We start from the raw sequence: 27,695 nt of genomic DNA, 5'->3' as shown, positions 1-27,695 counted from the left end.
CCCCGCCGCGGCCGCCCGCGCGCCCGCCCGCCCGCCGCCACGTGTCCCGCGGACCTTTGTGACCCCGCCCGCCGCCGCCGCCGCCCCCCCCTCCCCCGGCCCGCTCACCTGCGGCTCCGGCGCCCGTAGCCGCCGCCCCCGTACCGGCGGGGCGGCGGGCCCCGGCGGCTGTGGTGCGAGTCCGGGGGGCGGCCGTAGCGCGCCATCTGCACCCGCAGCTCGCGGCCGTCCAGCACGGCCCCGTCCATGGCGTCCATGGCGTCCTCGGCGTCGCGCTTGTCGTGGAAGCGGACGAAGGCGAAGCCGCGGGACTCCTTGGTGTAGCGGTCCCGCGGGATGTACACGTCGCCCACGCGCCCGTACTTCTCGAACACGCGCCTCAGGGTGTCGGGCGACGTGCGGTAGGTCAGGTTGTCCACCTTGAGGGAGGTCATGCCCTCCACATCGGGAGGCGGGCGACCGTAACTCATGGCCCTGGAGAGTCGGCCGGGGGCCGCGACTGCGCGCCGACAAACGAACGCCCCGGGCGGGCCCGCGCGCGCGGCGGAGACGGCGGTTTCCTCGGACTAGCCCGGCTCGACGCCGCGCCTCTGGCAGTCGGCTCCCGCGTGGGGACGCTGGGAGAGGCCGGACGGGGCGACGCGAGCGAGCCACCCACGGAGCCGACTCCACCAGAGAAACAACTGGGCGGGCGGTCGGCCCCGGCGCCCGTTTATAGCCCTCCTCACAAAATGGCGCCCGCGCCACCCGGAAATGAATCCCCTGATTGGCTCGCCCCGCCCCGCCCCGCCGCGCCGCGGCCACGCGCCCCGCCCCTGTCCGGCGCGCCTGCGCAGAGCCCGGCGGGCGGGCCGAAAAGCGCGGAGTCACTGTTGCTGGGAGGGGGGAGCGGAATTGGCGAGCGGTTGGAAAGCCCGCGAAACGCTCTTTCCGGCAGCGAGGCCGGACGGGCGCTCTCCCGCAGTCGGGGCAGGAAGCGCTCCCCTTGTAGGCTCCGCCTCCTTTTCATGCCCGTATCCGGGCTCCGCGCAGCTTTTCTGCCCCGGCCCCCGCGGAACGTTCTCGCCTCTCTCGGAGAGGGGGGGAGTCTCCCCCCGCCCCCGTTTGCCCCGCTGTCTCCAGCCTTCTCAGACCCGACCCCGTCGCCCTTCGGGCTCCTTCCCGCAGTTCCCGACTCCTCCGCCGGGTTCCGCTTTGTAGCCCCTCCTCCGCTGGGGCGCGCGGACTCGGCCCCGCTCCCCTCCCTGAGCGCCCTACCCGTCTCGGGGCGCGCAGGACTACATTTCCCAGCGGGCCGAGCGGCCGGCGCCGAGGCTGCGGTCAGGTGACCGGGTCGCGTGGCCCGCGGTGAGTCAGGGCCGGGCGGGCGGGGCCGCGCCGGCCGCTGCACCTCGGCCGTGGCCCCCTAATCCCCCTCGCGGGCCCCTCAACCTGGAGCAGCGACGTTATTGGCACTTCTCCGAGTGTTGGGCTCGTCCATACTCGGATCGGACTCTAGGAATGTCCTAATTGCCCGTGGGGACAACTTCACCCTCGGCCGGGGATTCTGATCCGAGAACTGAAGTTGACAGCTCGGCAGCCTTGCTCCCGGATCCGTCCGCTCTTCTCATCGCCTCATTTCCTTCCCCAGGATCGTCAGTGGGTTCGCCCCGAGGAGAGCCGACCGCCCTGGGCCGCTGCTGACCTCTGGCAGAGTTGAGCCAAAATGTCCCCGGAATCCAAAAAGCTTTTCAACATTATTATTTTAGGAATTGCCTTTATGTTTATGTTCACCGCCTTTCAAACTTGTGGAAATGTGGCGGTGAGTCGGGATCTGCTCTCCCTCCTTTGAAGTGCCTACCATAAACGCGTTCCAAAGATGGTGATAAACGTTAATTACATCGGACAGCGCGCTTAAACGGCACCTTTTATTTTTCTGCCCTACCCTTCCTCGTTTTTATGCTTAAGTTTAATTTGATGTGTCAGACATTTCTTGCTCATAATAGGGTATCGGGACGGGGTGTTAAACAGTATGGTCTTCCTCTGATCTGACTTGGGGTCTGTATGTGTTGACCTGTTATTTCTTGTCTGTATTAAGGTTTGCATTAGTACTGGGAGAGTACTTGGTACTACTACGGGTACTAGTACTAAGGCATAGTTACAGCTGCTCTTTGCCCCCTTCCCTGTCACCGGTTTGCCTTTTCCTGTTTTGCAGTCCTTTTCATCTCTCATAGTTGGCTTTCAGTATTCAGGCATGGTGCATCCCGAATTTTATTTTACTGAGTACCTCGTTCTCAGTTCTTGGAGACGAACTTTGGTGGGGATGGGGAGGGAGACTGCAAAGTGTTTTCATTGATTAGCTTTATCTTCCACACAGCAAACTGTCATCAGGAGCTTAAATAGCACAGATTTTCACGGCAGTGGATATACCAGGTACTGTACGTGCGATCGGCTCTATTTTATATACGACGGCAGTTACGTTGTGATTGAATTGGTAGTGATTGCCTTTTCTCTGCCCCTGGGCTGTTTGGGAGAACATAGTAGGATAAAGTTGATGAGTCCAGGTTTCACGTAGAATTTCGTACTAGGTCTGAGATCCTGGTTTCATGACTTAATCACTGCGTTATGTTAGGCAAGTTACTTCTGTCTGTGAGCCCAATCTCCTTGCTCAGATGACGCGTGTAAAGCTCTTGGCACGGTGCCTGGCACTTAATAAACACTCAAGTATTGTCGTTAATTATGTCTTCTCAATCCTAAACGGAGGATGTTTTATACGACTCTTGAAACATTTGGTCCTCCTGTTTTTGTAATTTCATAATGATTAACATGCTGCCATCAGGAGCTTTTAGATTTCTATTAAGGTGTTTAGTCCCAATTTTACAAAAAAATGAAAAGACCTTCATTGTGATCCGAGCGGGGAATGTAACGCATACGTGGATATAAACGCATACGGGTTTCTTAATTTCTCTGTAATTCTCAGGTGATGACCAACACCCCCTTCCCCCATAACTCTTATTATTTGGTTCTTTATTATCTATTCCTAAACGGATCTTCTGTATGATATTTGAGAATAAAGCAATGTTAATGTCCATTTTTCTCAGTGGTTGACAATACCCTAGTTTTTTTGTAGCGCTCTGTCTTCATGTACATTTCAAAGAACGCTTGCTGTTTCAGGTTCATGGAAGCCAAAGAGTAATTTACTTTGGGTTTATGAATAGAGGCTAGTAAATGAGTTGAGGACCCTCAAAATGGTTTCAGTCGTACTTTGCTCCAAGACACACGTACTAGGGCTGGGTCTCCGGTAGCTGAATGATGTTCAAGTGAGGCCATTAGGTTGAGTTAAATAAGTTCCAGTTTAAGCAAGTGATAACGCGGTGCTTGTTATTTATATAACAGCGAAATTTTATGCTGTTGCCAGGAGTTGTAAGCTAAGTGTGTAGAGCAGACTGTTGACCAGGGCTTCTGGAATGAGCTTACCAGGGATGGTGTCTTGGCTCCAACCATTCACCAGCTATCCAGCTGGACTTTTGGCAAGTAACTTAACCCCCTTGTGTTCCGGTCTTCTTTTCTGTAAAATGAGGGTAATAATAATACTGTCTTCACAGAGCTGTCAGGTTTAATAAAGAAAACATGGAAAACACTTGGCACGCTGCTAGCTTTTATTACAATTTACCAGGGCATTAAAAACTACTGTCCAGGGCACGCCGATTCCAGGAGAAATTTGATGAGACTCCCAAGATTTTGCATAAGTGAAAACTGTATTATGAGATGCAGCTTAATGAGAGAATTATTATGAACTCTAACTAAAGAAATGAATGCTTATGTCAAAAAAAAACCCCATACGCTTTAAGTAGATTTGAAAAAGTGCACTTTTGAGACAGTGATTCAAGGGTTTTGTTTTTTCCTTTTATGTGTTATGTGCACAGCATGGCAATTATTTATGGAGTGTTCTCAGCTTCAAATTTGATTACACCATCAGTGGTTGCCATTGTAGGACCTCAGCTCTCTATGTTTGCAAGTGGTTTATTTTACAGGTGAGTAGTATGATTTTCTTTCATATCACCCAAACACCTTCAGCACCTTTCAAACACACGTAGGAAATATTTGACACGAATGTGCCAAATTGGGGGCGCCTGACTGGCTCAGTCGGTGGACGTGCGACTCTTGATCTCGGGGTTGTGAGTTCAGGCCCCGCTCTGGGTGTAGAGATTACTTAAATTAAAAAAAAAGATCCTAAAGAAAAAAAAAAAGAATCTACCCACTTGGATTACATAGAATACAGGCAGTATTTTAGGGATTTGGTTCTCTCCTTGATGCCCTGGGATACCATGTTGTTTAAATGTCCTGGGACGTGTGCGTATTTCCTTTTGTTTTACTGTTAATAAAAATAGTATCCAAAAATCTCTTTCTGCGAAAGAGACTCGTTCAAATGAAAGAACTAAGCTTTTTTTCTGGGTTGTAGAACTACAGTCCCAGCATGAGCTAAGCAATTGGCAGAGGCCGATTGCAAACCTTCGTTCAAGTGTCTGATCTTACAAACTTGAAACAGTAAATTAAGAATGAGTAGGTCACGGGGCGCCTGGGTGGCTCAGTCGGTTGTGTCTGACTTCGGCTTGGGTCATGATCTCACGGTTCGTGGGTTCTAGCCCCACACCGGACTCTGTGCTGACAGCTCAGAGCCTGGAGCCTGCTTCAGAGTCTGTGTCTCCCTCTCTCTCTCTGCCCTTCCCCTGCTCACATTCTGTCTCTTTCTCAAAAATTAAAAAGACAAAAAAAATAAATAAATAAATGAGTAGGTCACGTTTGTCCCTTTTTCCCCACCACTGGAGAAGTCCTTTACAGGTTGAATTAAAAGAGAGAGAGAGAGAATCCTCAAAATTGATTCCTAGAAGGCATAATTGGCATTCTATTTAAGGTATTGTTTGACTGTAATACATTGACCTGTTATATTTTAGCATGTACATTGCCGTTTTTATCCAGCCTTTCCCATGGTCCTTCTACACAGCCTCTGTCTTCATTGGGATCGCAGCTGCTGGTAAGCTACTTGATGCTTATTTTCTCTGTCTTCTGGGATTTATCCAAGAGTATCGTGTGTTTAGTATGTAAAGCTAAGTGATTACATTCTCTTGATAACCTTTCGGTTTGAATTTTAGTGCTTTGGACGGCACAAGGAAATTGCCTGACAATCAATTCAGATGAGCACACTATTGGGAGAAACAGTGGAATTTTCTGGGCACTCTTACAATCTAGGTAATAATCCTTCCGGAGCTTAATCTTTCCTTTAATTATTTTGCCACACCATTTTTTAGATCTTTGTTGTATTGAAAATTCAGATCGTCCGTGTTACATGACTTGAGTTTGTAGCTGCATATGATTCAAATTTAAAATTTTACGGAATTACGTAAAACGCATGGACCTACCTCATTGTAATTCATGACGAGTAAATAGAAAATAATACTAACCATAACGTATTTAGCGCCTGCTATATTTCAGGCAGGGACTGTTGGCTTCATGACTAAATTTCAGTAATCCTCACCACCTCATGACACCAGAAAGTATTATCTCTTCTACAGATGAGAAAACAGAGGCTTAAAAGTGCAGTAACTGATGTGATTTAAGCCATCCTTATCTGGATTCCAAAGACCATGGCCTTCCCACTGAGCTACACCTGATAGCTATTAACAAGTTCAAAAGTGAGGGGCCCCTGGCTGGCTCAGTCAGTAGAGCATGCAACTCTTGATCTCAGGGTTGTGAGTTCGAGTCCCACGTTGGGTGTAGAGTTACTGAAAAATAAATACGTTTTATTTAAAAAAATTCAAAAGTGAGTCTAATTATATCAACACTGAGCAACATACAGCATGTTATAGATTTCCTAAGTAGAAAGCATAAAAAAGTCATTTTATCATGGAATCTGTCCTGAGGATTTACCCTCATGGATATCACCCAAAATTGGGGTGTTGGTAAGGTTTCACGAATGCAGATGTTTTAGTGTAAGGGGTGTATGTTAAGAAACCGGAGTGTAAGCGAGAGGTTCTTTCTCCAGGAAAGTATGTTAAGTAAAGCATCTGATTAGATGCAGGTGACTAAATCATGGATTCTTTTTTTTTTTTTTGGAGATTCTTTAAAATACAGGATTTCAGAAGTAGCATAAGCCTGCTTCCACATAGTCATTTCCAGAGTGCCAATAAATCACATGTTTCAGAGTGAGTCAAGTCTTTGTAGGGTGGTTCTGAATCAGGTTACTGTCACGTGGGAGGAGACTGAATTCCATCTGGGTCAGTGACAGTTTTCAGAAAAGGGTCAAGGTGGAGTCGATAATGATCCAGGCAGGTAGCTACTTTTAAAATTATATATCCCGCCCCCCCCCCCTTTTTAACAAATAACGGAAACATTGCTTTAAAAACTGTAAATATGGAAATAAGTCCTCAACATCCTCTTCTCCCTTTTCTTCCCCCAGCTTGTTCTTTGGAAATCTCTACATATATTTTGCTTGGCAAGGGAAAACTCACATATCAGGTTTGTTTATTCACTTTGCTTTATTTAGACATGTTCCAAGGATGATAGATGCACAAAGTATCCATTATTGCTTTGTTCCTATGGTGGCAGTGAACCGTGCTGCCTGAAGTCCTCTCAGATTTTACCTGTTAGTAACTTTTCTTCCTTGTATTAAGCCAGGATTTTAGTGCGTGGCCTGTGCCTCAAGCAGCATCTCAAGGTACAGAAGGTTATGCTGTGTATGACCATAATGTTAGACTTTTGTATGCTTCTTTGGCTACAGAGTATGATTAAAATTCTTGTGCTGTTTTTCTTTTGGCTTATTGGTATTCCTTTAACCGAAAGACAAAGGTGGAGGTATTCTATTTCGTTCTTTATTTGAGATTTTCACTAACGCAGTAAAGTAAACATTTAACGAGGAAATGTTTGGACGGTCATAAACAGCCTCTGAACACAATACGGACTCTGAAATTGTCTGAAATTGTGCGCGGTTGGTGCTATCTGCTTTCTTCTTTTTTTTTCTCCAGAGAGTGACCGAAGAACAGTGTTTATTGCCCTGACAGTGATTAGCCTGGTGGGGACAGTTCTTTTCTTTCTCATTCGGCAACCAGAGTCTGAAAATGTCCTGGGAGAAGATGAGTCTTCTGATGAGCAGGACCTGGAAGTCAATGAGTAAGAAGTTGGCATGTTCCTTTCTATCTAGAAAAAAACAAAAACATGTATACGTATACGTGTATATATAAATGTTTATTTTTTTAATTTTTTTTTTTAACACTTACTCATTTTTGAGAGACAGAGCACAAGCGGGGGAGGGGCAGAGAGAGAGAGGGAGACACGTAATCCGAAGCAGGCTCCAGGCTCCGAGCTGTCAGCACAGAGCCCGACATGGGGCTCAAACTCACAAACCGCGGGATCATGACCTGAGCCGAAGTCGGACGCTTAACCGACTGAGCCACCCAGGCACCCCTGTTAATGTTTAAGAGAGAGAGAGAGAGAGAGACAGAGCGCAAGCAGGGAAGGGGCAGAGAGAGAAGGAGACACAGAATCCAAAGCAGGCCCCTGGCTCCAAGCTGTCAGCACAGAGCCCGATGTGGGGTTCAAGCTCACAAACCGTGAGATCATGACCTGGGCCGAAGTCGGACACTTAACCAACTGAGCCACCCAGGCGCCCCAATATTTATTTATTTTTGAGAGAGACAGAGAGACAGAGCGTGAGCAGGGGAGCAGCAGAGTGAGAGGGAGACACAGAATCTGAAGCAGGCTCCAGGCTCCGAGCTGTCAGCACAGAGCCCCACATGGGGCTCGAACTCACAAACCGTGAGATCGGGACCTGAGCCAAAGTCAGGCACTTAACTGACTGAGCCACCCAGGTGCCCCAAAAATATATTTTGAGTAGAGCTAGTTTTGGGATTAGTAACCTTTTCATAATCCTAACTGATAATCCAACATTGGGCAGACATGAGGAAAAAGTTTTATTTGTATTTATTTATTTTTTTAAGTAGGCTTCATGCCCAATGTGGGGCTTGAACTCATGACCCTGAGATCCTGAGATCAAGAGTTGCAGGCTGTACTGACTGAGCCAGCCAGGTGCCCTGAGGAAAGAGTTTTAAAGCCAAGAGAATGAAGATAAAGGGTAGCTCTGGGGAGGAGGAAGGGAAGAGGAGAAGGAAGGGAGAGGCAGAAGAGGGAGGGGGAGAGCCTACAGGGGATTTGAGCCCAATCCCAGGTTGCAGCTGACAAGTTATATGACCCTGGACAGTAGCAATAATCCCCTTAGTTCCTCTGGGTCTCAGTTTCCTCCTTCAGTTCAGCCGGTGTCCTGTGTGTTTTAATGTGCAAAGATACAGCCTTATCAAGTTACATTGGAGACAGTTTTTGCCCTCAGTTACGGTTTGCGTGGTCCAACCCCTAAAATTCCCCCATTCCTGTGGCACATGTGAGTGGCAGGGCCATCAACAGTTGGTCACACCCAGTCTCTTACGTGAGGTGCCTGGTTTTGTGCTAACCTATACAGGTAGGTGGTCTTCCCCAGGGTGGTCCCAGTGGGGAAACAAGTAAATGGCCTTGTGTTTTTCTACAAACTGTAAATTAACTTGAGCATATTTCATTATAAGTAAAACTAAAACATCACAGACAATTTCTCTGCAGGTACCATCCAGGTTGGAGGAGAAGGAAATGAGAAATCTTTGCCAGGCTCGTTTTGCTTTGTGTGTGAGTCAGTAAATTGTGAAGATTGCCTTATCGCTCTTCCTGTATTGTTAGAACGTTTGCACGGGGCGTTCTGTGCCGCCTTGTTAATCCCCAAAAGGCCTAAACCTCTCCAGTCATCGGTTCATTAAGCACTCAAAATTTCACTGTTTGTTTAAAGCAAAAGAGAGGCGTGACCTTGGTTTGAACACCTGTATTTATGCGTGTGTATGTGTACATACGTATACGTATATATATAACATGTACGTATAGCGTAAACTGTATACGTATATACCAAGCATAAACTGATAGATGTTGGAGATTCTATGAACGTGAACACCACAGATTCAGTGAAAATTGAACACCTGTTCTTTTAGCAAATGTCAGCTGTGTGTGCTGTGCAGACAAAAAGAATCCCCTCCCTTTTTCTAGGGAACTTCCCCGATGGAGGATCGTGTAACTGATAAGGCACAGTACTGAGGAGTGCCGATCAGCCTTTTTAGCATTTTCTCTTCCTGAAGGGTCTCCCCAACTTGAAGCTTCCTTGTCTCTAGTCTATAAACAGCACCGACTCTCTGTCAGCCCCCCTCTCAACCTGAGGGATACAGCAGCGAACAAGACCGAGAAGTCCCGGTCTGGAGGGACTTCATTTTAGAGGGGGTGTAGACTCCATGTGTGTAAAACCGCAAAGGAAATGCTAAGAAGGCAGTGAAAGGGGATTGGGGGGTGGGGAGCTGGGTGGCTCCCTGCGGCCTGACTGGGGAGGAGGGACGATCAGCTGATGGCCACTGATTGCCAAGACCAGGTGGTAGACAGGGGTGTGTGTGGTGGGTGCCAGGGCTGCAGGGAGGCCCGTGGGAGTCAGCCCGGGGAGGGAGTGGAGGTAGGAGTGTCTGCAGCAGGCAGGGATTCCTTCTGGGAAGCTGCGACAGGAGTGCGGGTTCTTTTCTGGGTGTGATTGGAAGCCACTGAAGGAGGGGCGCCTGGGGGGCTCCATCGGTTAAATGTCTGACTTCGGCTCAGGTCATGATCTCGAGGTTCACAACCAATGTTAGAATGTTTTTATCACCCTCCTCCCAGAGAATCCTGTACCTCTTAGCAAACCAGTATTAGAAAATAGAAATCTAAGAGCAGGATATAGAAGTATGGGCTTGAGGGGGGGGGGGGGGGGGTGGGGATGCCTCGCAATTCTAGGATATAGTAGTTACGTGTATGTAATTTATACGACATACACGTAAAATTGTAGATGGAGTTGCCAGAGAAGGCTGAGAAGGTAACATTTAAGACGCAGGGACGAAAAATCATTTTCCCTCCACTCTTTCGTGTTCTTAGCCGAGACCCCTGTAATAAAAGATGAACGAGGGAAAAAAAACAATCAGAAACTTATTAACACGTATGGTTCGTGTATACGTGAAGAAACCCCAGGGGAAAATGAGTGATTTCCCTGGATGGCTCAGAATTTAGGCATTAAATACCCGTCTAAATCGGGAAAGCGGAGGAGGATAGGGGCGTCTTAGGGGAGAGTAAATGATTTCTCGGAAGGATGAGCGGACCCTTGCAAGAATAGATGGGAGACATAGTTTGTGACAAGCTGTCCATGTCTGGTCTCCCCTCTGGTGACAAGAGTCTATCATCCCTATGTGATGAAACTTCCGGAGGTGATTTATAACATTTGGGTTCCTTCTAGAGGATCTGTCTTTAGGCAGATGAGGGAAGTTCCGAGAAAGCCTGTCCCCGCGTGTGCTGTTTTTCTAGTGCCTACCGCTCGACATAATCAGTGTACCAAAGCGGCATGTTTTGGGGTGACCCGTTCTGCTACTCTTCAAAGTCAGGACCTTAAAGAGGTAGGCTGGGCATGAGATGGGAAGGTGTCGAAGGGTTTGAGAGGGGTTAGCAGTGATCGTACTCTTGCCCGCTCCGTTCCTTGCGGGACCTGGGGTTCGTCTTATTTCAGAATTCTACTAGAAATGGCTTCCTTTAATAGGTCATTGATTTGCACCCGAGTGCTGGCTGGCTCGCTTGTATTGTAACAGGCTAGAGAGTATATAAATCAGTTCCTACTTACTTGGGTACTGAAATGTAAAATACTAAAATCCAAATCCGAGCCTATCCATCTACAAGCGTCCTATCAGTTATTTGGAATCTGAAGAGTATTTGCCTCCAGGCAAGGCATGCGTTTTTATGGTGAAAAGAGGTTTTCCTGTCCGTTAGAACAGACTACCTTTTTTGTGTCAGTAATTCACTTATATAAGTCAACTGGATCTCCATGAGGTTTCTTTTTTTTTTTCTTTTTTGTAAGTAACGTTATTTAAAGGGGTGCCTGGTGGCTCAGTCGGTTAAGTGGCCGACTTTGGCTCAGGTCATGGTCTCACGGCTCGTGGGTTTGAGCCCTACATCTATCGGGCTCTGCACTGACAGCGTGGCCTGCTTGGGAGTCTCGCTCTCTCCCTCTCTCTCTGCCCCTCCTCTGCTCGCACTTTCTCTCAAAATGAATAAATAAAAACTTTAAAAATATATTATTATTTGAAGGTGCCAGAGAAGTATGGGGCACCTGGGCGACTCAGTTAAGCGTCTGACTTCGGCTCAGGTCGTGATCTCATGGCTCCTGAGTTGGAACTCGGTGTTGAGCTCTGTGCTGACAGCTCGGAGCCTGGAGCCTGCTTCGGATTCTGTTGTCTCCTTCTCTCTCTGCCCCTCCCCCACTTGTGCTCTCTCTCTATCAAAAATAAGTAAACGTAAAAAAAAAAAATTTAAAGTAGTCAGAATGGGGGCACCCGGGTGGCTCAGTCGGTTAAGCTTCCGACTTCGGACGCTTCAGGTCATGATCTCAGGGTTTGTGGGTTCCAGCCCTATGTTGGGCCCTGTGCTGACAGCTCAGAGCCTGGAACCTGCTTTGGATTCTGTTGTCTCCTCTCTCTGCCCCTCCCCCACTTGTGCTCTGTCTCTCTCTATCAAAAATAAACGTAAAAAAAAAAAAAAATTTAAAGTAGTCAGAGTGGGGGCACCTGGGTGGCTCAGTCCGTTAAGCTTCCGACTTTGGACGCTTCAGGTCATGATCTTGCGGTTTGTGAGTTCGAGCCCCGTGTCGGGCTCTGTGCTGACAGCTCAGAGCCTGGAACCTGCTTCAGATTCTGTGTCTCCCTCTCTCTCTGCTCCTCCCCTGCTTGTGCTCTTTCTCTCCCTCCCTGTCCCCCTCTCTCTCTCTCTCAAAAATAAACATTAAAAAAATAACAAAGGAGAGTGGAGGGAAATTGAATTTTTTACTAGTTGTTTTTACAGTATGAAAATAGCAGGGTGGGGAGACTTCTGTCCCGCCTGAAGTATCCTTTCTGAACGGGACGTGTGTGGATGTGAGCCACAAATTTAGCATGAGAGAATCGGGTTTGGACGCTCTCCCCTCGTCCTCTGCAGCGAGGACAGGGTCCCATATTGTGCGGCAACGGAAATATCTGCCAGACCTCGTAGAGGACGGTGTTGTGACAAACGTCGGTGAAAACGCGATCGCTGTTTTGTTCCCTTTACAGCTTTCAGGGGAAATCACTTTGATCTCTTGTTTTTATGTTTTCAGGTCTGCCCAGAACACCATGGCAAAGGCAGTAGACGCGTTTAGTAAGTATTAGAAAACACTGGGTCTGAAATGCCAGAGCTGTTCGGGGACAACTGCGACATTTGCCTTTCCCCCTCCCCCCGCTAACTTTGGATTGACGATCCCCCAGTGTTTCCGTGTCTCCAGGTATGCCGCCCCGGAGCGTGCTAGTCTTCTCAGCCAGTACCTCTGGAACTGGGGGGGCGCGCGGGGTGGACGGGGCCCTGCAGGGGTGGCGCGGGGAGGGCCAGAGCGCTTGGGGGCCGGAGCTCGACGCCAGGAGGCGAGGATGCACGGGCGTCCCCTCAACCGAGTCTGTCGGCGCGGTCGTGCTCCTCCGCGGAGGGCTCTTCCCGGCCAGGCCTCCCTCCGTGTTCACGTCGTGTCCTTCCTCACGACGGTTCTGTGTCATACAGCGCACGCCGGTCATTCTCTCCATTTTATGGAAGAGGAAACCGAGGCTCAGAGAAATGATTTACCCAAGGTCAAGTAGCTAGGACGCGGCCGAGCTGGGATCGGAGCCCAGAGGGTGTGACCGGCAAAGCCAGTGATTCCCATAACGGTCATCTTGTGCCTCCTTCAGAAAGCGGCAGACGCGGCTTCTGATTCTAACAAGGCCTGATGTGGGCCAGTCCTTTGCTTCTGCCTGGAGCCCTCGCAGCCTCTTTGTCTCCCAAGGAGAGACTCTGACGCCGTCTAGAAGGGAGCAGCCTTTTGGGGCCACGTTGTTTCAGTTAGGACCCTGGGCCTTAGGCTCTTCTGTGCTTGTGGCCAGCCGACAGGTTGCCTCGGGCAAATTCTTGGTCGAATCGGCCATGGCCTAAGTCAGATGACCGAAAGCACCCAGCTTTTAGACAGCAATTCCTGTAGTCTCCTTTTCTAGAAAGGGCTTGTGGGGTGTGGTATTCTGAGCTTTGAATATATGGCATATTATTGTTAAGGCTGTTTAATCAGGCTTTTATTGTACGTATTTCTTACGTTTCGGGAATGCGTTCGTAATTACAACTCGGGCTACCCATTATAATTAGAAAGGATGTAGCTTGCCTGTCCCCCAGCAAGATGGGAGGTCACTGCAGTCAGAGGTCTGACTCTCAGCTTTGCAGACCTAGAAACTTGTCTGTCACGAGCGCCACCATTGATCAGAGGGGCCGGAGGGGAAAGGACTCAAGGTAAACCCACAGAAGTCACAACTGAACCATTGATGACGGCATTTAATATGTTTTAGCGAGCCCCTTCATAGATACTCCCTTCTTGTGATCCGGGGCCCAGAAAGCCCCCTGTGGCTAACTTGGCGAGCCACGGAGTCGAGGGAAAGGGGCTTGCCTGGGTGATCTTCAGGCTTATGGGATGTTCCGTCCAGCTTTGGGTGAGGCTCGATGCAGCCCCCCTCTCCCTGGCTGCCTGTTGACACCAGATTCAAGATGTCTCTCCCGGATGTACAGACTTTGCCTCAGCCTGTCTGTGAAATGAAGCGCTAACACGATTAGGACCACACGGTTTCGTCATGGAACTAGTTGGTTGCTGAGCAGGGTTCAGGACTGATGGGATGCTGTGCCGTCTAGTTTGGGGAGAAAGGAGGGGCAGCCAGAAAGGTGCTACAGGGCAGGCGGTTTGAGGAGCCGGTTCCTGGGCCGTGGGGAGCGGCGGGAGGCAACGAGGTGGCGCAGAAGCCAGAGAGAGCACAGAAAGAAGAAGAGTGTCCGAGCTTTAAGTCATCTGTCATCCGTTGTTTACTCATCAGATGCCTTCAGTTGATGCTGTGATGAATGGGGGGCAGAAACGGTTTCTGTTCATCTAAAAAGCACTCCATTCCTCAGCTGGACGTGTATGTTTAATGGGATTCTGGAACACTTCATTGAAATTTTTAAAAATTTATTTCTTGGTCTTGAGGAAACAATCCTGAAGTCCCTCTGGAAGCATAAATGTCTGAGAATAGCCAAGAGAATTTTTGAAAAGGATTTAACGGGCGCCTGGGTGAGCGTCCCAACTCTTGATTTGGGCTCAGGCCGTGATCCCAGGGTTGGTGGGATCGAGCCCCGCGTTGGGCTTTGTGCTGAGCGTGGAGCCTGTTAAAAGATTCTCTCTCTGGGGCGCCTGGGTGGCGCAGTCGGTTAAGCGTCCGACTTCAGCCAGGTCACGATCTCACGGTCCGTGAGTTCGAGCCCCGCGTCAGGCTCTGGGCTGATGGCTCGGAGCCTGGAGCCTGTTTCCGATTCTGTGTCTCCCTCTCTCTCTGCCCCTCCCCCGTTCATGCTATGTCTCTCTCTGTCCCAAAAATAAATTAAAAAAAAAAAAAAAAAACGTTAAAAAAAAAAAAAAAGATTCTCTCTCTCTCTCTCTCTCTCTCTCTCTCTCTCTTTCTCTCTTTCTCTCTCTCCCTCCTCCTTCCTCTCCCCTCCTTCTCCCCTCTTCCCCACTCATGCTTGCTCGCTCTCTAAAAGTAAAAAAAAAAATAAAAAGGACTTTCCCTAATAAATGTTAAATTCTGTGAATTCATTTGGAGACTTTGGAGTAGAAGGAGCAGTAGAACTAAAGTCTAGAATGAGGCCCATGTCCGCAATACAATAAATACGATAAAAGAAACTCTTAAGTGAAGTTAGGGAGCAGACAGTGTAGAAAAATATAGACTCAAACTTTATATATCCTAATGTTCCAGGTGGATTCGATGTAAAAATGAAACTACAAAAGTAATTGAAGAGACTAATTGGGTAGAGCAATGCCTTTTAAACAGGTCATTCAGACAATAAGGGAAAAGAATGCCCTTTTCAAGTTGCTTAAAGTGTAAAACTTCAGTGTATTAGAACAACCTAAAGGAGTTAAAATGGTAGGGAAAATATTTGTTTAAGTATAAGAAATGCAAATTTAAAAGTGTTCCATCAAAAAAAAGTTTTCCATCAGATTTCAAAAGATAAAAAAAATAATCGTCTGTATTATGGATGGTGAGTACTTAACACGCATAAGACCATGCTGCTGATGGGAATACACATTCGTATTATTTTCTTTAAATTTTTTTTTCTTTAGGGGCGCCTGGGTGGCGCAGTCGGTTAAGCGTCCGACTTCAGCCAGGTCACGATCTCGCGGTCCGTGAGTTCGAGCCCCGCGTCAGGCTCTGGGCTGATGGCTCAGAGCCTGGAGCCTGTTTCCGATTCTGTGTCTCCCTCTCTCTCTGCCCCTCCCCTGTTCATGCTCTGTCTCTCTCTGTCCCAAAAATAAATAAAAAACGTTGAAAAAAAAATTTAAAAAAAAAATTTTTTTCTTTAACATTTATTTCTTATCGAGAGACAGAGAGACACAGAGCATGAGCAGGGGAGGGGTAGAGAGAGGGGGAGACAATCCGAAGCAGGCTCCAGGCTCCGAGCTGACAGCGCAGAGCCCGACGCGGGGCTCAAACTCATGACCTGAGCCGAAGTCGGTTGCCTAACCAACTGAGCCATCCAGCTGCCCCCGTTCGTATTATTTTCTGAATTTGTCTGCAAGTGTCAGAAGCCTTAGAAATGTTTGTACCTTTACCCCAGCAATTCCACGAATAAGATTATCCTCAGGAAATAACTAAGCATTTTTGTCAAGATGTAATTACTAAGATGTTTATGTAAGTGATTTAAATGTTCAACTACAAGGCGTCATTTTGTACATCTATACAACAGATTATTCTAGCCATAAAAATGATCTTGATGCATGTTAGGAAATACTTGCTCTCTTATGTGAAAACAAACTTAGAAATAGTGTATGTGGATATATATATACTACATACCATATACACATACTATATATATACTTATATACAGTAAAATTTGTTTTTTTTAATTATTGTTTTTAAGCTTTATTTAGTTTTAAGAGAGAGAGAGAGCGAGCATGAGTGGGGGAGGAGCAGAGAGAGGGAGACACAGCATCCGAAGCAGGCTCCAGGCTCTGGACTGTCAGCACAGAGCCCGATGCGGGGCTGGAACTCACAAACCGTGAGATCATGACCTGAGCCGAACTCGGACGCTCAACCGACTGAGCCACCCAGGCGCCCCGTAAAATTTGTTTTTATTAAAAAAAACTTTTAAGTCCGGACGGAGACCCATTGTTTAGATTGTGGGGTTTCTTCCTTAATAGAATAGCTTTATTGAGCTATAATTCACACACTATATGATCGGCCACTTAAAGGGTACAATTCAGTCCTATTTAGTATCTTTCTAGAGTTGTGCACCTCTAACCACAGACGGTTATAGAACCTGTCCACCCCAGAAGGAATTTCTGTACCCATTAGCAGTCACTTCCTTTTCCTCCCCACTCCCCCCGTCCCTTCCCCTAGGCATCCATTAATCCACTTTCCGTCTCGAGCTTCGCCTCTCCTGGACATTACGTCGTACGAATAGGATCATGCTGTGTGCGCTCTTTCGTGACCTGGCCCTCAGCGTCATGGTGTCGAGGCTCGCCCCGTGTTCTAGAGCGTTATAGACAACGGGCCGTTTGTACTTCGTAGGTGGCACGAGTCACGCTGCTGTGAACATTCGTGTCCAGGTTTTCGCATGGACGTTCGTCTGCACATCTCCGTGCACGCACTTGGTAGTAGCTGGGTTGCCCGCCCCCGTGGTCGCTGTGTTCAGCCTTCTGAGGAACCAGCAGATGTTTTCTCGCGCGGCTGCACCATTCTAGGTTCCCACCGGCAGTGTCTGAGGCTTCCGGTTTCTGCACGTCCTGGAGTTACTGTCTTTCTGTTGACAGCTGTCCAAGTGGGTGCGAAGTGTCATCCTGTGGTTTTGATTTGCATTTCCCTAGTGGCTAAGGACGTGGAGCATATTTTCACATGCTTGCGGGTCATTTGCATCGCGTCTCTGGAGAACCGTCTACTCGGGTCCTTTTCCCAGCTTTTAATTGGAGTGTCTTTTTCTTATTATTGAGTTGTAAGAACTCTGTATATATTCCGTATAAAAAATCTCATATATATGTGATTTGCAAGTATTTTCTCCCATTCCTTCGATTGATTTTTCGTTTTCTGATGGTGTCTCTTAAACCACAAGAGCCCTACATTTCTGACGTAGGCCGACTTATCTGTGTTACCTTTTGCATGTGTCTTTGGTGTCCTCAGAAGGTTTTGCCTGACCCCTGGGTCACAAAGACTTGCTCCTGTGTTTTCTTCTAAGGGTTTTATACTTGTAGCTCTTACCTTCAGGTGGAGGGTCCATTCTGGGTTCGTTGTCGTGCGCGTTGTGAGGGAGGAGTCCAACTTCATTCTGCATGGGACCACGTGGTTGTCCTGCTGAAAAGACGGTTCTTCCGCATTGAATCGTATCGGCGCCCGTGTTGAAAACCAATTGACTGTATACGGCAAGGTTTATTTCTAGACGTACGTGTCTGACCTGTCGCCAGTAGTCCACTGATTACTGCCAAGCTTTGAAGTTGGGAAGCGTGAGCCCTCCAACTTTGTTCCGTTTCAAGATTGTGTTGGCTGTTGTGAGCCCCTGGAATTGCCATGTGAATTTTAGGATCGGTGTGTCTATTTCTGTAGATAGATGATGTGTTGTTGTTGTTATTGTTCGTAGACTTCATTTTTCAGAGCCGTTTTAGGTTCACAGCAAAACTGAGGAAAGTTCCCCTAGGCCCCCCCCCCCCCTTGTGCGCAGCCTCCCCCACCCGAGTGGCATAGTTGATGAACCTGCGATCACACACAGTCATCCTCCTGAATCCACAGCTCACATGGGGGCGCGCTTTTGGAGGTTGTACCTCTCACAGGTTGGGACAAATGCGTAATGACATGTAGCTGCTGTTATAGTATTATTCTGGATTATGTTTTAAAATTTCTTCTTGTTAAATCTTCCGATCTTTCAGAAACGAACGTGCTTTGCTAATATAATTATTTTTTATTAAAAATGATTGTTTTGGGGCACCCGGGTGGCTCAGTCGATTAAGCGTCAAGCTCTCTGTTGTGGCTCAGGTCATGATCCCACAGTTTGTGAATTCAAGTTCCAGGTCAGGTCCTGTGCTGACAGCGTGAAGCCTGCTTGGGATTCTCTCTCTCTCCCCCCCCTCTCTGCCCCTCCCCTGCTCGTGCTGTCTCTGTCTCTCTCAAAATAAATGAATAAACTTAGAAAAAATAATTGTTTTAGGGGTGCCTGGGAGGCTCAGTTGGTTAAGTGTCTGACTTCAGCTCAGGTCATGATCTCACAGTTCGTGGGGTCGAGCCCCACGTCGGGCTCTGTGCTGACAGCCAGGAGCCTGGAGCCCGCTTCGGATTCTGGGTCTCCCTCTCTCTCTGCCCCTCCCCCGCTCACTCTCTGTCTCTTTCTCTCCAAAAAGGAAAAACATTAAAAAAAAGGAAAACAAGTGTTTTAAACGTCATACTGATGGTGTAGTTTTCCTGGAGATACATGCAAGTGGTGAAATGTCTCACTGTATTAGTCTCACCATATTTTAGTGAAATTAGAGAACGGGGTATCCTCTTCCGCAGGCGGTGACATTCGGGACCGTGCGTACGTGTCTTGTGTAACGTTTGTAGTCAGCTGTTGGGCGAGAACTTAAAATCTGGATTGACTGTTCATTGAAGACACTAGGTCATTGGCCTTAAATTATGAAATGTGAGCAGGTTCAAAAATACAGCTAAAATACAGTTTGTGTGGGGCACCGGGGTGGGTGGCTCAGTCACTTCAGGGTCTGACTCTCGGTGTCGTCTCAGGTCATGATCTCACGGTTCGTGAGTTTGAGCCCTGCGTTGGGCTCCGTGCTGGCAGTGTGGAGCCTGCTTGGGATTCTCTGTCTGTCTCTGTGCCCCTCCCCTGCTTGGTCGTTTTCTCTCTCTGTCTCTCTCTCTCTCTCCCTCTCTGTCAATAAATAAATTAAAAAAAAATACAGTTTGTAGACATGCATTTTCCGTTGCAGATTTCAACTGCGTTGAACAGCATAAAAACAGACATTAAAGTGGTCGTAAACAAACACCAAGAACTAAAGTTTCAGTCCTCAGATCTAGAGAACTGAGAATCACAGGAAGTGGTGTCGCAGCCTCTGTCTGCTCAGAAAGCTCCCTCCCTCCCTGATCTAGTCCAGTCTTCAAGCCACTCTGCGATAATTCCTCGGGTACATTAGCGCTTTGCCAGCCGTGGACTCAGCCTAACCTTCAGTCAAGTCCGTTGAAATAAGTCTCGTTTTCTTTGATTCTATTTGCTTTCCCCGTTTCGTGTTGTTTTTTGAAATCCGAGCTGGAGAGTGTGTGGGGGAAAACACAACTCTAGAATGTATTTACGCAGCTGAAATAAACATTTTATTTAGAGGGCAGATGTAGTTCATCCCTTAAGCATCTGAATCATTAACCTCTGTCCCACTTTTTTTTTTTTTTAGTGTTTATCTTAGAGAGAGAGAGAGAGAGAGAGACAGAGTGCGAGTGGGGGAGGGTCAGAGAGAGAGGGAGACACAGAATCTGAAGCAGGCTCCAGGCTCTGAGCTGTCAGCACAGAGCCCGAGACGGGGCTCGAACCCACAAATGGTGAGATCAGACCTGAGCCAAAATCGGATGCTTAACCGACTGAGCCACCCAGGCGCCCCTGTCCCACTGTTTTTTGTCTCCTGGCATTATCGATGAGGGGTGTTTGGGTTGAGTAAATGGTTTAGAATTTTTGTTTGAGTAAGTAAAATCTAGTTAAGTACTCCTAAATTGTTTTCTTTCTTACAGGAAAGTCTCTTAAGTTATGTGTCACCAGGGAGATGCTCCTTCTTAGTATTACAACTGCTTATACAGGTAACGGGCTTCATGACGGGGTTTGGGTTTTCTGTTGCTGCATAATGCCAGTGAGGACCGAAAATAACCACTGTGTTATTCATTCTCACAGTTCTGTGCACTGACGGGGCTCAGCTGAATAGTTCTACTGATGGTCTTTTTTTTTTTTTTTTTTTTTAATGTTTTTATTTAAAAAAAAATTTTTTTTTAACGTTTATTTATTTTTTTGAGACAGAGACAGAGCATGAACAGGGGAGGGTCAGAGAGAGGGAGACACAGAATCTGAAACAGGCTCCAGGCTCTGAGCTGTCAGCCCAGAGCCCGACGCGGGGCTCGAACTCACGGACCGCGAGATCGTGACCTGAGCCGAAGTCGGCCGCTTACCCGACTGAGCCACCCAGGCGCCCCAAATGTTTTTATTTTTGAGAGAGAGAGAGAGAAAGGGAGACACAGAATCTGAAGCAGGCTCCAGGCTCTGAGCTATTAGCACAGAGCCCAGTGCAGGGCTTGAACTCATGAACAGAACCGCGAGATCGTGACCTGAGCTGAAGTCGGACGCTTAACGGACTGAGCCACCCAGGCACCCCAGGACCAGGCTTTTCTTAATGCTTCGGCCTGGCACGAGCCCAGTGCCACTTTCACTGCGTTTCATTGGTGAAAGCATCTCACAGGGTCGGCCCAAATTCAGTGTGGGAGAATTCTGCACAGGGGTTGAAAACCGGTTCATCCCAACCAGTGATTTTAGGGCAAAATGGAGCAGTCCGGAAAACAACCATGGGTAAATCCTTGTAACTTTCTATAGATCCCATATACTTTCTAATGAAATGGAACGAGCTCCGCGGCTTAACGCTGAGAGTAGATGGAGCGCTCTGAGGTCTTAAGAATGAGGAAATCGGTTTCCTTTTAAAAAAAATGCCATCGGGGCGCTTGGGTGGCTCCGTCGGTTGAGCATCTGACTTCGGTTCAGGTCGTGGTCTTGCAGTTCATGGGTCTGAGCCCTGCCTCAGACTTGCCGCTGTCAGCGCGGAGCCTGCTTTGGATCTTCTGTCTCCCTCTCTCTCTCTCTCTCCCCCTCCCCCCACTCGCTCGCGCGCTCTCTGAAACATAAAACATTAAAAAAAATTTTTTTTTGAAGGGCTGTCATGTTTTAAAAAAAAAAAAAAAAAAAGACGCTGCAATGTGCCAGTGATTACTTTTGCCTTTATATGCATTGTACGTATAAACAGCTTTTTCGGAGAAATAGAATAAATGTTAAACATCTAATTCCGTTGCATCAGCTCTGTGGCATCTACGGGGGAGTAACCCGTCCCCCGAGGGAACTTGACCGTACACATATATAGCTCAAATGCCACCAGCCACGGAGAAAACCAGGAAACGGAGGTTGTGGATGTGTAACTAAATCTGATTTGTTTCCTCCAAAGGTCTGGAATTGACTTTCTTCTCTGGTGTCTACGGAACGTGTATTGGTGCTGTAAATAAATTTGGGACAGAAGAGAAAAGCCTCATTGGGCTTTCTGGCATTTTCATTGGCATTGGAGAAATTTTAGGTTGGTTTAAAACCGTGGGTTTTCGCATTAAACCCGTTGCTTGTAGTCATCAGAGATACTGTAAGTGTACTTCATTCACTTCCTTGTCTTCGTGTTTTAGTTTCCTTGCTTAGTTCTACTCACATCGGTATGTCCTTGTTTTTTTATTATCATCGTTCTAAAATGAGGCAGTTGCCATGTGATTCACAGACAGAACCGTAAATAGGAAAACACATCCAGTCTCTCCCAGCTTCTTCTCTTAAGACACTTCGGGAAAATGTCTCGGAATCCCTGACTTTCTTGTCCTTCTGAATCTGACACCAGCTGGATGTCCGGCACGATCATTCGCTTCTAACTCTTAAGTACTGGAGTTTGCGTCCGACTCCCCAGGTCCCCAGGCTACCTACCTGCACTTCTGTCTGACTTGGCTATGAGTTGGGAGGTTCCCTTGAGCCCCCAGGAAAATGCTGTACTTAATGTTAAAGCTTTTTATAAAAGATACAAATGAACAGCCAGATGAGGAGGCACATGGGCAAAGTCCAGGAGGGTCCTGAGCGTGGGAACCTCGGTCCCCATGGAGTCAGGGTACCTTACCCTCTCGGTACGTGGATGCGTCCACCAGCCAGCCAGGCTAGCTTTCCCAAACCCGTCGTTGAGGGGTCTTTATGACTTTTCATCAGCGAGGCAGGGTTGATGATCTCATTGGCCAATGGCGATCGAAGTGGATCTCCAACCCCCCCTCACCTGCCCTGAGCCTGGGGGCTGGCCCTGAAAATTCCAACCCTCAGATCAAGTCTTGGTCCTTCTGGCAATCAGTGGGCATCCTGAAGCCGGCTAGCTACACCACCCCTAAACCCCCTGCAGAACCAACTCATTCGCATAAGCTCTGGTCCGGTCAAAAGGGAGGTACGAGGGAGCACAAACGAAAAACATGCCTGACACCGAGGCAAGCCACAGGGTTCTAGGAGCTCTGTGCCAGGAAGCGGGGAGGAAGGGGGAACAAGGCAAAGACCGGTGTGTGTTTTTACTGGGCCACACTAGGGATTCCTCTTTTTATATATATTCTCAAACTCCCGTTAGTTAACATCCAGCGTCCTACTCATTTCAGGAGTGCAGTGTAGGGGCTGAACACTTCCCCTCAGCTCCCCGGTGCCCGTCACAAGTGCGGCTATTCCGTATCGGGCAAAGGTCGTTTGAGACCTTCACCCGTGTATCGGACATTGTCACGTACGAGGAACTTCCCAGATTCATCAGATAACTGTGCATCCACATAAAAGACTTCCTGTCCACGTGAAACTTAGGGCCTTGGGGAAAGACCCAGACCATAAAAAAACACAGGACCCTTAGAATGGCCAACGGGGATCACACTATGGAGAGAGCAGACTTGAGTGTTTTTTTGTGTCCTGCTTTGCTGCCCACACCTAGAACAGTACCAGGTATTTAGATGTATTTGAACATGTGGAATACAGTTCTATGGATTTTCATGTTTCTGCTCATCCTAGTATCTGTGGCGGTTCTGGGGTGTTTTGTTTGTTTTTTTGGTTTTGTTTTGTTTTTTACACAACTTTCTTGAGATATAACTCACATGCCATATATGTCCCCCACTTAAGGCGTCCAGGGCAGTATTTTCTAGCATGTTCACAGGGGTTTACAGTCATCACTACCCTCTAACTTTAGAACATTTTTATTGCCCTTCTCCAGGCAACCACTAATCCCCTTTCTCTATACATTTGCTTATTCGGGACGCTTCATGGAAATGGAATCATAAAACATATGGTGTTTTGGGTCTGGCTTCTTTCATTTCGCAGGACGCTTCCAAGGTTCTTCCATATTCTAGCACATATCAGTATTCCATCCTTTTTTTCTCACTAGATAATATTTCATTGCATAGGTAGATCACATTTTACTTATCCATTCATCATTCGATGGACATTTGGGTTTCCACATTTTTGGCCGTTCTAAATAATACCGCCGTGAACATGTATGTATACTTTTTGTGTGAATGTAACGTTTTCAATTCTCTGGGGTATGTAACTAGGACTGGAATTGCTGGGTCGTATAACAACTCCACGTCCGACTGCTTTTTCTCCTCATGATGGGTCCTATTTTCATGCCTCTTTGCTTGGGAACAGTGGGGACACCAGACTCTGAACTTAACCTTGTGGGGTGCTGCCTGTTTTTTTATTCTCGTGAATATTCTGGAGCTTTGTTCTTGGCTACAGTTCGTTTACTTGGAAACAGTATGACTTTTTCAGGGCTTGCTTTTAAGGTTTGTTGGACAGGACCAGAGCAGGGCTCAGACGAGGGCTAATTATTCCTCGCTCCTGAGGGAAGACCTTTCTGTGCACACCCAGTGCCTGTGAGTCATAAGATTTCCTGTCTGGCTGGGGGGACGAGGCACTATTCCTGGCCCAGGGTGGGGCGCTAATACATCTAACCCTCCTGGATGGTTCTCTTGCGGGCCTCTGCTAATTTACTCACATTATGTGCTGATCGACACTTAGGGAAGACTCAGGGGGGACCCTCTGTAGGTCTCTGGAGTTGTCCCTCTGGGCAGCTTTCCCTAATGATAGCCTGTTCTGGAACTCTATAGCCACCCATGTATCCCCAGACCCTGAGCTCTGGTCTCCTCTCAGGGAGGCTGTGGGATCCACCTGCCTTCCCCACCCCTCCCTGCAGCCCAGCTTAAACCTCTCTCTCGACCAGCCGGTGGGCAGTGGCCGGGTTCACCTCCTTTGCTTCCTCCCTCATCTCAGAGATCACTGCCCTTTTGTCACCTCATGGCTTGTGTCTTCAAAATTATTACTTCGGATTTTTTTAGGCAGGTGGTAAATCTACTCCCTGTTACCCCACTGACCTAGAAGTTGGTTCTGACGTTTAAAATTTCTTCTGTTTCAACGGTTATTTTTTATTTTTAGTATCCGTGCTTTTTTTACCCCTTCATTAAATGGGCTGTTGGTTTATTGGTTTATTTTTTTCAAAGAATCAAAATATTGACTTATTAAATTTTTCTATTCTCTACGTCATTGGCTCCGTAGGTGGAAGCCTCTTTGGCCTGCTGAGCAAGAATAATCGCTTTGGTAGAAATCCAGTTGTGTTGTTGGGCATCCTGGTGCATTTTATAGCTTTTTATTTGATATTTCTCAACATGCCTGGGGACGCCCCTATTGCTCCTGTCGAAGGAACGGATAGTACTGCTTACATCAGATCCAGGTATGGTGACTGTCATTTTATTTTATTTTTTAATGTTTGTTTATTTCTGAGAGAGAGACAGAGGGCAAGTGGGGGAGGGGCAGAGAGAGAGAGGGAGACACAGAAGTCGAGGCAGGCTCCGGGCTCTGAGCCCTCAGCACAGAGCCCGACGAGGGGCTTGAACTCACGAGCAGTGAGATCATGACCTGAGCCAAAGTCAGCCGCTGAACCAGCTGAGCCACCCAGGCACACGATGACTGTCGTTTTTCTGGTAATTCAAGGAAGGGTGGCAGGTAACGGGTGGCTAGATCTTTATAAAATGGAGAAGTTAATCATGATCTGAAAATCTGTTATCTTTATAAGGTGACCTGTCAAATGTCGAACCAGAATTAGTTTAAATAGGAGCTCATAGGAAGAATCCCAAGTTCTTTTTGAAACGGTCGGTTTTAACCTTTCAACGCACCTAAATGTTTTTCTTGATCTGTGAAAGAGCGTATAAGTACCTGATGTGATTTTATGTGTCTGCTTTCTGAGTGGTGAAGAGTGGTGAGGAGAAGGGTAATCGGCCAGCCGGGTGGGCCGTCCAGTCCGTGCATAGTCGGTTTTGTCCGTTTCGAGGATCTTACTGTATTGCCATCAACTCAGATTCATTGTAGATGTAGACATTTGGGTCCAGATCCACCATCCAAGGCCGGCCCTGTCCAAACACAGTGTTTGCTCCCAAAGAGTTAATTGACCAGCGTTGGCCAGACCCTGAAGTTGAGCGTGTCTGAGCATAAATTCTTACTTTGGGGACTCCGGTATTTACTTCTTGTCCCACAGTGCGTAAAACTTGAAAGTGAGATGCTCTTGTGGGGTAGTGGCTTTTCCACTTGAAATGGCTCCAGCAAGTATGGTCAGAACGCTCATTCTGAATCCGTTTTCCTTTTATGCAGCAAAGAGGTCGCCATCTTCTGCAGTTTCCTGTTGGGTCTTGGGGACAGCTGCTTCAACACCCAGCTGCTCAGTATCTTAGGGTTTCTCTATTCGGAAGACAGCGCTCCAGCCTTCGCGATCTTCAAGTTTGTTCAGGTAAGCTCTTCTCCAGACTGGCCTTAAGTGGACTCCCCTTTTTTGTTTAGTGCTTTTAACCTTGTTTTTCTAATGGTTCTTAAATGACAACCAGGGACAGCCTGTCAGGTATTTCTGATTGGAATTAGGAGGCAGAGAGGAGTGTGATTTAAGAGAGTTTACACTCTGGTCTTTAAAGTTTTGTTTGCTTGTTTGTTTGATCTTGAGAGCAAGAGAGAGAGCACGAGCAGGGGAGTGGCAGAGAGAGAGGGAGGAAGACACAGAATCCAAAACGGGCCCCAGGCTCTGAGCTGTCTGCATACAGCCCGACGCAGGGTTCGAACTCACAGACCGCGAGATCATGACCTGAGCCAAACTCGAATGCTTAACTGACTGAGCCACCCAGGTGCCCCATTTTACGCTCTGGTCTTAACCTCTCAGATGAGAGGCTTCCTGCCTTCGATACCCGAATTCCTTTGTAATACAGACAAGCATATTTCTGCTGCATATGTACATTATTTTATTACTCAGTTCCTCACAAGATACTTTTTTGTTTTTTGTTTTTTGTTTTTTGAGAGAGAGAGAGAGAGAGGGAAGGCACAAGCAAGAGAGGGGAGCAGAGGGAGAGAAAGAAAATCTTAGGCAGGCTCCACACTCAGCGCAAAGCCTGACCCAGGGCTTGATCTCACGGCCCTGGTGTCATGACCTGAGCCAAAATCAAGAGTCAGACACTTAACCGACGCAGCCACCCAGGCGCCTCCCAAAACACTACGTTAAATGACAGGTTGCAGCTTACGTGGTTGGTAGCAGCTCTCAGCGGGAGTATGTGGTGTGTGTTCGCGAGCTAGTGACCGATGAAGTCCTATCTGGATGCGGGAAGGGCAGGTGCGCCGCCGGTCACAGAAAGAAAGCCAGGGGGCGGAGGGTGGTGGGCTCCTTGTGGCGCCGTGGGGCCATCTGTGTGCATTTTCTGACTCGTCTTGTTCTGTCTCAGTCCATTTGCGCAGCCGTGGCATTTTTCTACAGTAACTACCTTCTCCTTCACTGGCAACTCCTGGTCATGGTGATATTTGGGTTTTTTGGAACTATCTCGTTCTTCTCCGTGGAGTGGGATGCCGCTGCCATCGTAGCCCGGGGCTCTGACTACCGAAGTATCTGATCCGGGGCCCCTCCGGGCGGCACAGCCGGACGACGGCCCGGCTGACGTAGCCACCTGTCGTCGTCGCCGAGCGTTGGACGGTATTCAGTACGGAAAATCAAGGAATTAAGACTGCTCGATCTGCCAGGGTTGGTATTCAAGTTTACAGAGATCAGCTATTTAAAGCGAGCAGAACGAAGGGGACTCGTTCTGTTCATTATAATTGTTCAAAGATGTTGTTTTTCCATTCATCTGTCTCAAGTTCCTTATAATCATGTTAGAGAATGTAAATGTTTTCTTCTCCCTCCTGTTCTCTTTGAGAGATCCTGCCCCGATTCAGGATACGAGGCCATATGTCATATGAAGATCCTTGCTGGGTATGGAGTATGTGCTACTATGTAATAATAGGAGCGTATGCTCACCCCACATGTGCGTCTGGGAATGACATTTAAATAAATCGTGAGATGCTGGCGTGGGATCTTTGACAAGATTTGCACTTTCTTCCTCCCTAAATGTTTTGTTTTGGTAAGTTGTCCTACCTTGTCATTCATAGCAAGGACTGGCTAGTTATTATAAAATGAGGTAAGAATCGTCGAAAGTCTTAAAAATGAATCTAAAGTGTAGATGAACAAAAATGCATTGAAAACACACACACACACACATTTACCAGAGGAGGATTTTGGCTAGTATTGTCCTAGAAGATGCAATGCAAAAAAAAAAAAAAAAGCGACAGCAGTTCTGTGGTAGCAGGGCTCCCGTCACAGAGAGCAGACACCACGACTAACGCCGTACGGCTATTTGGGGAGACGCTTACATGGAAACGTTAACTTTCCTCCGTGAGAGATTGCT

The 27,695-nt window shown here is 47.7% G+C and overlaps 2 protein-coding genes across 8 annotated transcripts in view; one reads left to right on the top strand and one right to left on the bottom strand.

Moving 5' to 3' along the window:
- Positions 1-750, bottom strand: part of SRSF2 (serine and arginine rich splicing factor 2) — a 3,746-nt gene extending 2,996 nt beyond the window's left edge. For 3 of the 5 annotated variants that reach the window (XR_007459069.1, XR_007459072.1, XR_007459070.1), the window contains exon 1: positions 109-749. Coding sequence is in view for 1 of the 5 variants with exons in the window: in XM_049635635.1 (XP_049491592.1) it covers positions 109-470 (362 nt within the window). In the remaining 4 variants the exon portion in view is untranslated. Of the gene's footprint in view, positions 1-108 lie in introns of all 5 variants that reach the window. The other 2 variants (XR_007459071.1, XM_049635635.1) reach the window with 2 other exon arrangements.
- On the top strand, positions 314-27,318 carry MFSD11 (major facilitator superfamily domain containing 11). Of its 3 annotated transcripts, none has more exons than XM_049635626.1 (14): positions 314-401; positions 1,631-1,801; positions 2,357-2,412; positions 3,906-4,013; positions 4,935-5,014; positions 5,133-5,229; positions 6,437-6,495; positions 7,002-7,146; positions 12,230-12,270; positions 19,896-19,961; positions 21,362-21,487; positions 24,505-24,679; positions 25,594-25,729; positions 26,703-27,318. In XM_049635626.1, the coding sequence occupies exons 2-14, from the start codon at positions 1,706-1,708 to the stop codon at positions 26,865-26,867; spliced, it is 1,350 nt and encodes a 449-aa protein (XP_049491583.1). In that variant the 5' UTR covers positions 314-401; positions 1,631-1,705; the 3' UTR covers positions 26,868-27,318. The 3 variants fall into 3 exon arrangements, with proteins under 3 accessions (XP_049491583.1, XP_049491584.1, XP_049491585.1); XM_049635627.1 differs by lacking the exon at positions 314-401 and adding an exon at positions 959-1,347; XM_049635628.1 differs by lacking the exons at positions 314-401; positions 2,357-2,412; positions 3,906-4,013 and having other exon boundaries at positions 1,732-1,801.
- Positions 27,319-27,695: the final 377 nt, after the last annotated feature.

Source organism: Panthera uncia, chromosome E1 (assembly GCF_023721935.1).
Source record: "Panthera uncia isolate 11264 chromosome E1, Puncia_PCG_1.0, whole genome shotgun sequence".
Lineage (NCBI taxonomy): Eukaryota > Metazoa > Chordata > Mammalia > Carnivora > Felidae > Panthera > Panthera uncia.
Note: the sequence above shows the minus strand (reverse complement) of the source record. Positions and strands in the feature narration are given on the sequence as shown.

Bases quoted from the DNA above. Each gene is read 5' to 3' on its own strand.
- MFSD11 (XM_049635626.1), top strand. From the start codon at position 1,706: ATGTCCCCGGAATCCAAAAAGCTTTTCAACATTATTATTTTAGGAATT. The intron at 5,230-6,436 runs GTAATAATCCTT...TTCTTCCCCCAG, and splicing joins TGGGCACTCTTACAATCTAG to CTTGTTCTTTGGAAATCTCT. The intron at 24,680-25,593 runs GTATGGTGACTG...CCTTTTATGCAG, and splicing joins ACTGCTTACATCAGATCCAG to CAAAGAGGTCGCCATCTTCT.